Raw genomic sequence first — 12,933 nt, forward strand, 5'->3', positions numbered from 1 at the left:
GCCCCTTCCCGTCCGCTGCCTCAGGTTTAGCAGGGATTAGCAATGCTGGCAATCAAACCTGCTGCTAATGCTAACAGAGGGGAACTCCGGGAAAGAGAGTGACTAATTAATGTTCAGATCTTGATTTACAGACACAATAATGAAATAAAAATAAAACGATCATGTAGAGAGGCGTGTTTGAACATTTTAAGAGGAGTCTGACAGCAGCAGGTACAGAGAGGAGACAGTTTTTCAATATAAAGTGAACTGGAGCCAGTGTTGACGGAGCCCGTGCGCACTTCCTGTTTATAACGTAGCAGCTAGCAGGTTAGCTCTGTCCATTTACAGTTGAAACCAGAAGTTTAGATACAATATATAAAAAGACACATACTTTTTTTCCCTCTCGCTGATATAAAATCAGACAAAACTTTTCCTGTTTTATGGCAATTAGGATGGCAATTATCTGTGTCAGATGCCCTCCCAGTGTGTGTCAGATGCCCTCCCAGTGTGTCAGATGCCCTCCCTGTGTGTCAGATGCCCTCCCAGTGTGTCAGATGCCCTCCCTGTGTGTCAGATGCCCTCCCTGTGTGTGTCAGATGCCCTCCCTGTGTGTCAGATGCCCTCCCTGTGTGTGTCAGATGCCCTCCCTGTGTGTGTCAGATGCCCTCCCAGTGTGTGTCAGATGCCCTCCCTGTGTGTGTCAGATGCCCTCCCAGTGTGTCAGATGCCCTCCCTGTGTGTCAGATGCCCTCCCTGTGTGTGTCAGATGCCCTCCCAGTGTGTCAGATGCCCTCCCTGTGTCCTGTCTTGTCTTGACTTGCTCCGAAATGCGATTCTTGTCTTAGTTTGTCCGTTTTTTGTCACTCTTTTTGTCAAGTCTTTTGAACGTGTTTTATCAAATATTATTACTGTTATTAAAATATAAATTGCAAATCTAACCCCAGTGCTAATCAGAGAAATCAGTCATTCTGTCATTCTGCCCTGGGTTTGTACAGAAGGTCAAAACGTGCTTTGGTTACTTAACAACAAGGAGTGTAAAGACGATACGAGCCTTTTGTTCGTGGGTTTGAAGCGACTGAATGAACTCACTGAGATGTTGTTTGTGTTGCAGGTTTCACCTCAGCAAAGACTCCGGACGGGCCCCATTCCTGTCACTCATATTTGGACTTCCTCTATAGAAGGGAAAACTTTTACAGGCAGGAAAATTACAGAGTTAAAGTGGAAGTGTGAAAGTCAAATAAGACACTTTATATTTGAAATGGACAGGAAAAGGACTGGAAGAAAGAGAACGATAGATACATAGATAGATAGATAGATAGATAGATAGATAGATACAAAGAAATAAAGATAGATAGATACAAAGAAATAAAGATAGATAGATAGATAGATAGATAGATAGATAGATAGATAGATACAAAGAGAGACAGATAGATACAAAGACGGAGAGATAGACACAAAGAGAGATAGATAGACAGATAGATAGATAGATAGATAGATAGATAGATACAAAGATATAAAGATAGATAGATAGATACAAAGACGGACAGATAGATAGACAGACAGATAGATAGATAGATACAAAGAGTACAAAGAAAGACAGATACAAAGACAGATAGATAGATAGAATCAAAGAGAGACAGATAGATACAAAGACAGACAGATAGATACAAAGACGGAGTGATAGACAGATAGACGGACAGATAGATAGATAGATAGATAGATACAAAGAGTACAAAGAAAGACAGATACAAAGACAGATAGATAGATAGAATCAAAGACAGACAGATAGATACAAAGACAGACAGATAGATACAAAGAGAGACAGATAGATACAAAGAGACAGACGGATAGATACCAAAACCAGTATCAAAAATACTCAATCTAAGTATAAATACTGAAAAAATCCCCTAAATGTGACATAATCTGACCTTTCTAGAACAGTTCTAGAGTCATTTTGAACTTGAACAACACCAGTATAGAACCACACATTAACAAAGCAAAGAGTTATTATTTTATGCTGAAAATTACATCATATTCTAAGTGTTTTTCTTTTCATCGTGGTCTCTAAATCAGTATCGAGTATCGGGCCTTTTCCGTAGAAAGAGAGAGAGATATTTATCCAGAGAAAGAGATTACTATGCCACATCTTCAGTGAAATCCTCTGACTGTGGAACCATGCACCGCTCTGGCCTCGTCCCGCTCGTAGTGCTGTGTCTCGTCCAGCGGGGGGCGTCGGAGGTCGGAGGGCAGAACGACACGGACCCGGTGGTTTTGGAGGGAAAGTGTCTGGTGGTGTGCGACTCCACCCCCACAGCGGAGCCGACGGTGGGCGCTCTGGGCATGTCCATCAGGTCCGGATCAGCCAGAGTGGCCTTCTCCGCTGTGAGAAGCACCAACCACGAACCGTCCGAAATGAGCAACCGCACCATGGTCATCTACTTTGATCAGGTGGGTTTGTGAGGCTGGATATGACCAAAGTTTGTTGATTCGTCTTGTTGATAACGTCTCGAACCCCGGGGCTTAAACATGGCCGCCCGCTGACTTAGCTCAATGCTGCGTGTCGCTAGTTTAGCAAAGAGAGCAAGCGAAGTGGAGGATGCAAAGGAATAATAAACCCACAATAAATGATAATGTTTGTGCTTCCAGGAGCTTCTAAATCAGTAGTGTCAAACTCGCAGCCCGGGGGCCAATTGCGGCCCGCGAGATGATATTTTGTGGCCCGCAGGACGCTATGAAAGTTTAATGTTAGTTGCGCTGTGTACTCCTGTCACAAAAGATTCAACAAATATCGATGTACAGCCGTAAAATCCATGAGAATTAGCGTATTTCCTGATGTATGTTGAAAACAGAGATGACGTTTGAGAAGATTTTAACAACACTTCTTTTGTGGAATACCTGATGCGGTCCAGCTTCACCCGGACTCTACCCCCCGGATCATTTGAGTTTGAGACCCCCGTCCTAAATCATGTTCTAAACCTGCAGCTCGTTCACGACAGTCGGGCTCGTTCACATCGCTCAGACGCTCGTTCGTGTCGTACCACGTGATCGCTCGGACCGGCGCTTGAGGTTAGCTGGAGCGTAGCACAGGCTAATCATTGAAAAGTATTTTAAGGCAACAGACGGATTTTGAGCGAAGAAAAAGTGTATGATCTGGGAATAGGTAAAAATCAGCACAAAATTTGACCTTTGTGAAAGTTCTTGGCGCACTGTCAGCTCCTGTCAGACGAACACGAGCAGTTTGTCTTTACATTTCGCTCTATGAGAATAAATTCTTTCTGGGCAGGAGGGATTTTTTCGTTGCAGTACCAGTGAGTGGCCACTAGTCTAACTCAAATCAGCTCTAAGCAGCAACACCCTGTTCAGTTATTTTAATAGATCCATGTAACTTCTACGGATCTGAGACTAGCGCTGCATGCTAGCCGTGTTTTCGCATTTGTAAAAGTTAGTAAATAAAAAGGAAAAATTGGATTGTTTACGGCGAAACTCTTCTGCTGGGACAGGGGACACACAGGGCTCAAAACTGGGACTGTCCCGGGTCAATAGGGACGTCTGATCACCCTAGAAACACTTGATATCAGTCGCACCTCTGCTTTTTAAGGTACGATTCAAGATCTTTTTGTCGTAGACGGCCAAAATCAGACAGTGGACACTTGGTTAAAGCAGAACTAAGTAAACGTCTTTGTCCCTGTGATGGTTAAATCTGTATTTTCAGGGCGTTCGAGGTGTCTTGCTCGAGCGTTTTTTAAATATTTGGCAACGTCATGTGTTTAGGTATGTGATTATCTTGGCTTGAATTAAACATTAACCGCTTCGTTCCGGTTGACTGCTGCATTAAGTTTGTATTTGATTGAATAAGTAAAATATGTCTTTCATCAGATTGAGTGACACCGGCTCCCGACTCGATTGTGACGCATGATTATTGGCAAAAACACAGGCCAAAACGCAACAACAACAAGCTCCAGAGGTTAGGAGAGTAGAAGTAGAAGTAGAAGTATTAACGTAGTAGTCCGAGAAATGGCTCAAGTCACAGTAAAAAAAAGTACTACTCAAGTAAAAGTAATTGTAAGACGTTATAATTTGAACTTGAGAGATTCTGGGTTATTGTTGCGCATTGGGATGTGTGTGTTTTTTACCGGATTTACCACACGTCCACATTGAGGGAGAAGCTAAACGGGCTAGCGGCTAATTAACCCTTTCACCCCGAGCGTCCGAGCCACTCAGCGACAACCTGCCAAGCCAAACCTAACGCCATAGCTATTCGTTTATTAAAGAAAAAGGCTGTGGTCGGTCGCAGCCTTCAGCAAAAACAGACCAATGCGACAGGGAAACCGTCTCTTGGACTGGGGCAATGCAAAGGTCATAGGTCACAGGCACAAAGAACGATAAGTCCAACGGCAAAAGACGAAGTTTAAATCTGCCAGTTGCTCATCCAAGCCGCTTCTTCATTCTGGTCGGATTGTCGAAGAAGCGACTTGGATGAGCAACGAAACGTCTTCACTCCTACAACGATTTGTTTGACGTTTGACAGATTTAAATTTAAACTTCGTCTTTTGTTATGGATCAGACCCGGACGACTGAGGGATTACACGGAAATAAGTCCCGTGGTTGGATCAGGGAGGCCATCTTTAAACCCGTAAACGCGCCCACCAGACTGTCAATGGAGATGAGGGGACATACCAGCTCGCTCACACCTACAGTTCAGAAATCGTTCCACTTGGAGCAGCAGGACGACTTCAGAACTGTATCCATGTGTCAGTCTAGAGCAGGAGTGGGCAAACTTTTTGAGAAACGGGCCACGATAAGGTCTAAAATTTGACAAAGGGGCCGGGCCAGGATATATTTATGTATATGTATTCATTACATTAGAGATTTGGTCTGTAACATGTAGCAAAGTATGAATAACTTTGATGACTTTGGTACTTTGATCGGATTTTGGTGAAAAAATATAAACACTCGGCGCTCACTATCCACTTTTCTTTTTTTTGATAAGCTCATTTTTGTGGAAGAGCTGATAAGAGAATAAGAGAATAACACAAGGTTGATGTAGCTGAAGTGCGCCATAATTTGATCATGTTCGGCGGGCCAGATTACTAAGATCGACGGGCCGTATGTTGCCCCCGGGCCGTAGTTTGCCCACCCCTGGTCTAGAGCCAAAATCTGTTTAAATCAGCTCAATATGTTTCATGTTTTAAAATGTAATCAGTATTTCAATTTCATTTAAAGCTGAGCAGACGCATCACAGAGGAAGGCAGGAGAGTGCAGCCAAACAAATTTTAATGTAGTTTAATATAAAACAGAAGTCTCAAACTCGAGGTCCGGGGGCCAACTGCGGCCGCCGAGACGATATTTTGTGGTCTGCGGGACAATATGAAAGTTTAATGTTAGTTGTGGTTGGCTGTTTGTACAAAAGATTCAACAAATAACAATGTGTATCCATAAAATCCACAAGAACTGACATATTTCCTGAAAGCAGCGATGATGTTTGAGAAGTTTTTAGCAAAGCTTTTTTGTGGAATACCTGATGCAGCTCCCAGCTAATTTGAGTTTGAGACCCGTGATATAAAATAAAAATGTTAATCCTTGGAAATATACATTTACAATACATATGGGTGTTACAAAGTAGAAATGTATTAGAGTTACTGCTTGGGTAAAGAAATAAATATAACTGCCAAACAACACCATCATACCTTAATTTGAGGTATGGAAGTTCGTTGCGTTGAGTCGACAGAGGCGTGGCTTAACCTCCTGAGACCTGGCGTCCTCATCAATCACATTTTGGGTTGTTTAGGACAGAGTGCAAATTTTTAGAAGAAGAACAGCAACAAGAACATGGTCAATTTTGAATATTTTTAAGAGTTTAGAATATTTATTTTTATTTAATTTTTTATTTTATTTATTTTCTTCTTATTATTATTTTTTAATTTAATTTTTTATTTTTTTTATTTAATTTAATTTTTATTTTTTTTATTTAAAGGCACATGTCTTCCTGCACCTGTCAATAGCACTTCAAATGAGACACATTGTTCCTAGAGGCACAATTGTTTCTCATTTTGTTTTTTTACACTCAAATGTGTGTGTGTTCAGGCACTTAATAGTTTTTGCAAATAAAGTCTTGCGAGAGCTCGGGTCTCAAGAGGTTAAGTCATTCACATATAATTACATAAGTTTGCATTGTTGTACTTCATTTCTTCCGTTCATCACTACATTTCACACAAGTCGGTCTTTCTTGACGTTCGTTACACATCGAGGACAGTTCACGGTGACAAAGTAAAGGTAAAATCACAACAAAAGTAAGACCGCAGGCGGGATCTCCACGGCAACCTCACGTATAAAGATGTATCATTATATTAAATCAGTTAAAAGCTGATGTTTTACAGTACGGCTACGTTTTTAGCCGCTGCGCCGCCATCACCGCTCCGCTACAAAACGTCCCACACGCAGCGTCACCGTGAACGTTTAGAAATACCGATTAGCGCCACGATGGAGATGAAACTTACAGACAAGACTTGATTTTTTCTACCACCTGGAGACGAGGGACAACGACGAAAACGGACCAAAAAATGTGTGAGGTCAGAGGTCGAGCGGGTGAATCGCTTATACTGACTGACAGCTCAACGAAAATGGAGTTTCTAAGTGTTCGCAGGCGAAACTGAGACGATACCACGAAGTAAACGCAATACTATGAGATCTAAGTTTTGTTATCAGCGATTTTAAAGGAAGATTTTTGATTTTAAGTAATGTTTTGATTTTAAATTCTATAAACGTGACCTCACTGCGTCCCCAGATTTGAGCTAAACATGTTCAAATCACAGCTGTAATGTTGATTTATTCTTAATTAAAACACATCGGACACGACGCTCAAGTTGTTTACGTTATAATTTGGCGTTTTTCGTCCAATCAGAAAGCAGAACGAGCCTCACGTGACTCTGAAAACGCTGAAATCCTGTTGGTTTAAATCTAAAAAATGCCTCTCTCTGATCTGAATCGTCGCTGCCTAAACCCCAGAACCTGCAGCCAATCATGAATCGTTGCTCGTTAGATGTGAGTTTTCTCGTGTCTCGTGCCGCTTCCTTCACGCTCAGGTGTGTGTGTTCGTCGCCGCACGTGCTGTTGAGTGAGCACGCCGATGGGAATGCAAGACATCGCCTTTGTCTTGCCAATCAAAACAGTAATTATCATGTTTCAGACAGTTCTTTTCCCTCATTGTGCTTTTAACAAAACGAGATTCCACCCGTGTCCCAAAGCGAGGGTCACACATTCCTGCATCAAACGCGGCGACAGATTCGAAATGTGACCTTAAACCAAAATGACCAAAACAGCCGCTATCCCCCCACAGCGTCATACATGTCCACTGCTGCATGATGGGAATGTTTTGCACCTTTGTAAGAATATCGTCCACGATTTGTTTCAGATCCTGGTGAACATCGGCGGACATTTCGACCCGGCGAGGAGCGTTTTTGTGGCGCCGCGAAGAGGAGTGTACAGCTTCAGTTTTCACGTGGTCAAAGTCTACAACCGGCAGATCATCCATGTGAGAATGTGTCTGTTTATGGTTCATATCTTTGTAATTACAGGGCTGATTCACGGGGAGCACACATTGGCACAATACTCTGGTTTTCTGCCAGTATAAATGAACTTAAGGCGGGGTTGTTTTTTGACAGCTACGAGAGCGTAAACTTGGGTGTAAACATGTAAAGTGCTGCGTTTTATTACAATCTGACTCATATTCGTAGAGATGACAGACAGAAGCTCGTCCCTTTGTGCTTTCGTCGCAGCTCTGTCTTTGAAATAATCTCTGCTAAAGCTCCAGTGCGTCTGCGATTTCGAGTTTCTACAGTGAAAGCTCCAGCGTTTGCGTCTGAGGCCTGTTTATTTTAACAGTAAAGTGAGTTTTGTGGGTTCAGCTCATTGTAAAACTCATCTCGTTTGGTTCGCAGACACAGGTTTTCCCGATCACTCTGCGTTAAACTGAGCCGACAGCCTTAAAGGTGGAGTCATAGCGGATGGTAAAAGTGTCAGTCACTCATCAGCGCAGATAAAGATCCATAAAAAACGGTTAAAACAGATAGAAATAACACGTCATTTCTGGTAACCGTGCTCGTCTCCATGGAGATGTTAAATTCTTGTACTCCTCTGTTGTTCCCAGGTGAGTCTGCAGGTGAATGGGTGGCCCGTGATGTCGGCCTTCGCGGGGGACCAGGACGTGACCCGGGAGGCGGCCACAAACTCCGGTCTGGTCGTCATGGAGACCGGGGACAAGGTCAACCTCAGACTGGAGCAAGGACACCTGCTGGGCGGGTGGAAGTACTCCACCTTCTCCGGCTTCATGGTCTTTCCGCTGTAGAAGGACACGACCCGCTGCGTATAAAGTTTTAAACAGTTCAATATCCGCGTCATAAAAGCGTATTATGGGACATTTACTGCTACTGTGTGTTTTCTCGCCCAGCCTTTTGTCTCGTACTTGTACAAATCTGAATATTTGTGAGTTTTTTGACGCAAATTCGGCCTGAGAGCATGACTATATATATAAATTGCGCTGATTCTTTGCAGTAACATCGCTCTGGGGGGGTGCTGCATGTATGTCTACGCAGGATGTCCAGCTGTTACCATGGCAACACGATGCACACAACAGCAAACAGCCAGACATGATAAAAAAAACACATTTTCAGAAGCTTTCGATCAGTACAAGTCCTGTTTAGGTGTTTGAGTTTCAACATAAAAGGTGACTCACTGAAACACCGTCGGCTAACGCTAATGCTAATGCTAGCTAGCGCGTGACTAATGTTATCGGAGAGGGACGTGTTTACCAGCACCAATCAGCTCACATTGTTGTAGTTCCAGCTAGGCCAGTTCTTTATGTTCAGATTGTGTTAAAACAAAGCACAGATTCAATTCTAGTTTGAGAAATAGAGCTTCAGACAGAGCAGTTCCTCCAGATAGCATCGCACCTCTAGGGAATGTTAAAGACATCATCAGCTGCAAAGTATCTGTGGGCCTAGTCGAGTCAAGTCTGGGCGCACAAAATGATTCTTGCTCTTCCCTTGAGTCGGATAAAAGCTTCTATAAGATTTAAAACAGTTTCAAAGGCTTTTATTTTGTCTTTTTTTAGTCTCAGAACGTTCTTTGTTTTGTTAAATATAAGAAAATCCACTCATTCTGTATCGATGTGTAAACGCCGCAACAAAATGCAGGGTTTACGTCCTGATTACGACGTGTTTTTGGTGGGAAAGTATCTGATTAACGTGTCATATATTTTTATCGGTCAAATAAATAATAACTATCGTGTAAATGTAACTGTTATGAAATAGTAAAACTTGGATGAACAACTCCAGGTCTCTGTTTTTTTCATTGAAGTGTGGAGGACTGGGGTGTAATGGTGAGGAGTGGACACCAGAGGGCGCTGCAGGTCTCTGTTTGAATCAAAGTCACTGTCCCTGTGATGATGTCATCCCCTGAGACAGATCACGTTGTACTTTACCTTGAGTTTCCTGTATTTATTTTCACAGCGACTGAGTAATTGTTTTTTTCCATTACTTTACTTCACAGATCTGACAATTTACCAAAGTGTGTGTCATTTCTGCTGCCCCGGCTCCAACCAGGAAGTACAATTATAAACTTAAAATGGAAAAAAACTGAACAAACTAGGTAGAAATGTGATTAAAACCTTCACATTAAGATATTATATAACATAAGTTTATTTTATTTTTATTAGGGTATTGTGCTTGGTTTTTTTTTTAAGCTACTGATGTTTTATATTTTCTTAACTTTACTTTTTGATAGTTTACATTTTAATAAGACCTGGACGACTGAGGGATGTTTGATAACTCTATTCTTCTGCTGAAACTAAAATTATTTCTCCTTGGGGATGAATAAAAGTCATTCTGATTCTGATTGTTCAATAACAGTTGTTTTGTTTTTGTTGCAGTTTTTGCAGTTTTTTGGGGGGGTTTTGCCCAAAAATTCCATGGAAAGTCGTGCATTCTTACTGTGAACGGAGTTGTCTCTCAACAGATCTGACCTGTAAGTTGGGCTGATGGCGTCACCTGCCTGTCACTATGGAACACTGCAGGCACAACAATGAGGTCTCAGGAAATCAGGACACATATTTAACAAAAAAAATTTAAATAATAAATAAATAAATAAATAAATAAACAAATAAAATAAAATAAAATAAAATAAAATAAAATAAAATAAAATAAAATAAAATAAAATAAAATAAAATAAAATAAAATAAAATAAAATAAAATAAAATAAAATAAAATAAAATAAAATAAAATAAAAATAAATAAATAAAATAGCATAACATTAAATTAAATTAAATTAAATTAAATTAAATTAAATTAAATTAAATTAAATTAAATTAAATTAAATTAAATTAAATTAAATTAAATTAAATTATCAAATCAAATTTTTTAGCCATGTTACACTGTTGTCCCCTTGTCAACAACACACCTGGAGTTGCATTTTGTTTCATGAATCCATTAATCCAAACTTGTCTTTTTTGATCTCCCAAAATGCCTTGTTTACATTTTGCATGTTTAGTTGTGTCATACATAAAACTCCAGACTTCTCCTGTGTGTTTTTGAAGTCCATAAAACATCATCAGACTCATTCTACAGTGAAATTGTGTTCGCAACAAATGGCTCTACTAGCATAGCATGTTTCTACTAGCATAGCATGGCGGCATTAGTATAACATGGCACTATTAGCATTATGTGGCACCATTGGCATAGCGTGGGTCTTTTAGCATAACATGGAACCATTAGCATAACATGGCAACATTACCATAACATTACCATTACCATTACCATAACGTAGTACAATTAGCCTAAGATGGCACCGTTAGCATAGTATGGCTCTATTAGCAAAACACAGTGCTATTAGCAACATGGCTCCATTATTAGCATGACATTCAAGGGGATAAATGTTCAGTTGTTTAGTTTCCTGTTGATTATTGGAAACGTAGGTGAAGTTTATGAAGTTTAAGACATTATTTTAAGTTAGAAAATGTGAAATACATATCCCAAGGAGACTAAAAGCAGATTTAAAAGAGAGTTAAATCCAGCGGAATGTATAATGTGTGTTCTTTACGATAACATGAGAAAAATAAAGGTCGTTGTGAGTCGTTGCTATGGCGATCCTGTCCAAACATGTCACATACAGTAAGTACAGTTCATGTTATAGTGTCCCATAGTAAACTCTGACCTAAATGTCTACGCCTCCTGCAAAGTGAACACAAACACAGCAGGACGCATCAGACGCACAGTCACGTGACACAGCCAGAAGGGGGCGCCGTGGAGCCTCTCTATGAGCAGTTTGCATGTTCTGTCTGTGTCTGGGTGCTCTGTGTTTTCCCATCAACCACAAAACATGCACAAGAATCTTCCAGCAAGGTACTCCTGAGCAGAGCTGTAATAAACCTGGAGCTCGAAATGATACGAGATTAGATTTATAAAATCATAGAGCTGGAACAAAGTGTTTGAGATTCAGGTTTAGTCCTGATTTAGTCCTGGTTTAGTCCTGATTTAGTCCTGTTTTAGTCCTGTTTTAGTCCTGGTTTAGTCCTGGTTTAGTCCTGGTTTAGTCCTGTTTTAGTCCTGTTTTAGTCCTGGTTTAGTCCTGATTTAGTCCTGGTTTAGTCCTGGTTTAGTCCTGGTTTAGTCCTTTTTTAGTCCTGGTTTAGTCCTGGTTTAGTCCTTTTTTAGTCCTGGTTTAGTCCTGGTTTAGTCCTGGTTTAGTCCTGGTTTTAAACAGCCAAAATGTGAATTATGATTCTTATAAACGTTTGGAGACTTCATTGTGAGCCGTGCAAAAGACTCTATTTAAACACTAACCCTATTTATCACTGGGTTTCAGGTATGAATGTGTGAATGTGTGAATGTGTGAATGTATGAATGTATGAATGTGTGAATGTGTGAATGTGTGAATGTGTGAATGTGTGAGTGGTTCCTTGATATAAAGTGCCTTGAAGGTGGAAAAGCGTCATATACAAATGTGACAAATGTGACACTAACCATAACTATTTTTTTATTCGGCTAAATACTGTTTTTCTGATTGTAGGTCACACTCCGGGATGGGGCCAAGAGACAAATTCCCCTATTAATTACGTTGCAAAATGTTCTCTAAAACGTCTAAAATGTAAATAAAATAAAAAAAATATCGAACCTGATCATTTCGATTAGTGACCATAAATCGTTACAATATTTAACACATTCATTTCCGCTGTCCCCTTCTGTGCTAAATATCATTGGCCTATAGAATGTCGCAATGTCAAATCCTCACAGATAAGATAAGACGAGACAAAAACATGACGGAGGGAGTGGTTTCTATGGCGATCCAGTCCAGACATGTCCCATAAAGTAAAGTAAATACAGTTCATGTTAAAGCTTCCCATAGTAAACTCTGACCTGAATGTCTCTGTCAACACCCTCCTGCAAAGTGAACACAAACACAACACGACACATCGGACGCACGGTGACGTAACGGTGGCAGAAGGGGGCGCCGTGGGGCCTCTCTGGCGTGAGTCGGTGCTGGATAGTCTCACGCACATAGACGGTGTAAAGAAGCGGACTAAAAGAGCGTGACGTCGCCCGTAGATCCGGTTAAATGAAGCTAATCGAGGCTAGCGGTTGTAGCGGCCGAATTTGGAGAAGAGTTCCTTATTTGGAATTTTGACCGCGAGTATCGTAGCAACCGAAGAGCCAATCCGGAGCGAGGTTGTTGACGTATCTTCCCCATCTGCACCGCTAGTTTTTGCAGGGAGCGGCACCTAGTAACGCTCTCAATCGAACCTGTTGCTAACGCTAAACAAAACTGAAATGTCTGTTGTCAATGTTCATATCTTGATTAACGGCGACTATAACGAAATAAAAACACCAGGATCATGTAGAGGGTTAATACGAACATTTAAGACCAAAATGAAGAGTCTGACAGCAGCAGGCACAGTTTTTCAAT

At 41.0% G+C, this 12,933-nt stretch overlaps 1 protein-coding gene across 1 annotated transcript; it reads left to right on the plus strand.

Annotated features, from left to right (window-relative positions):
- Window positions 1-2,107: 2,107 nt before the first annotated feature.
- Window positions 2,108-8,350, plus strand: LOC117386651 (cerebellin-1-like). The gene is made up of 3 exons (XM_033984062.2): window positions 2,108-2,427; window positions 7,391-7,510; window positions 8,126-8,350. The coding sequence occupies exons 1-3, from the start codon at window positions 2,155-2,157 to the stop codon at window positions 8,321-8,323; spliced, it is 591 nt and encodes a 196-aa protein (XP_033839953.1). The 5' UTR covers window positions 2,108-2,154; the 3' UTR covers window positions 8,324-8,350.
- Window positions 8,351-12,933: the final 4,583 nt, after the last annotated feature.

This window comes from Periophthalmus magnuspinnatus, chromosome 18 (genome assembly GCF_009829125.3).
Source record: "Periophthalmus magnuspinnatus isolate fPerMag1 chromosome 18, fPerMag1.2.pri, whole genome shotgun sequence".
Taxonomy (NCBI): domain Eukaryota; kingdom Metazoa; phylum Chordata; class Actinopteri; order Gobiiformes; family Gobiidae; genus Periophthalmus; species Periophthalmus magnuspinnatus.

What these genes read in the sequence shown, in the direction of transcription:
- LOC117386651 (XM_033984062.2), top strand. Translation starts at nt 2,155, where the DNA reads ATGCACCGCTCTGGCCTCGTCCCGCTCGTAGTGCTGTGTCTCGTCCAG. An exon ending in TGGTCATCTACTTTGATCAG is followed by an intron (nt 2,428 to 7,390) that starts GTGGGTTTGTGA and finishes GATTTGTTTCAG; the next exon opens with ATCCTGGTGAACATCGGCGG. An exon ending in ACAACCGGCAGATCATCCAT is followed by an intron (nt 7,511 to 8,125) that starts GTGAGAATGTGT and finishes TGTTGTTCCCAG; the next exon opens with GTGAGTCTGCAGGTGAATGG.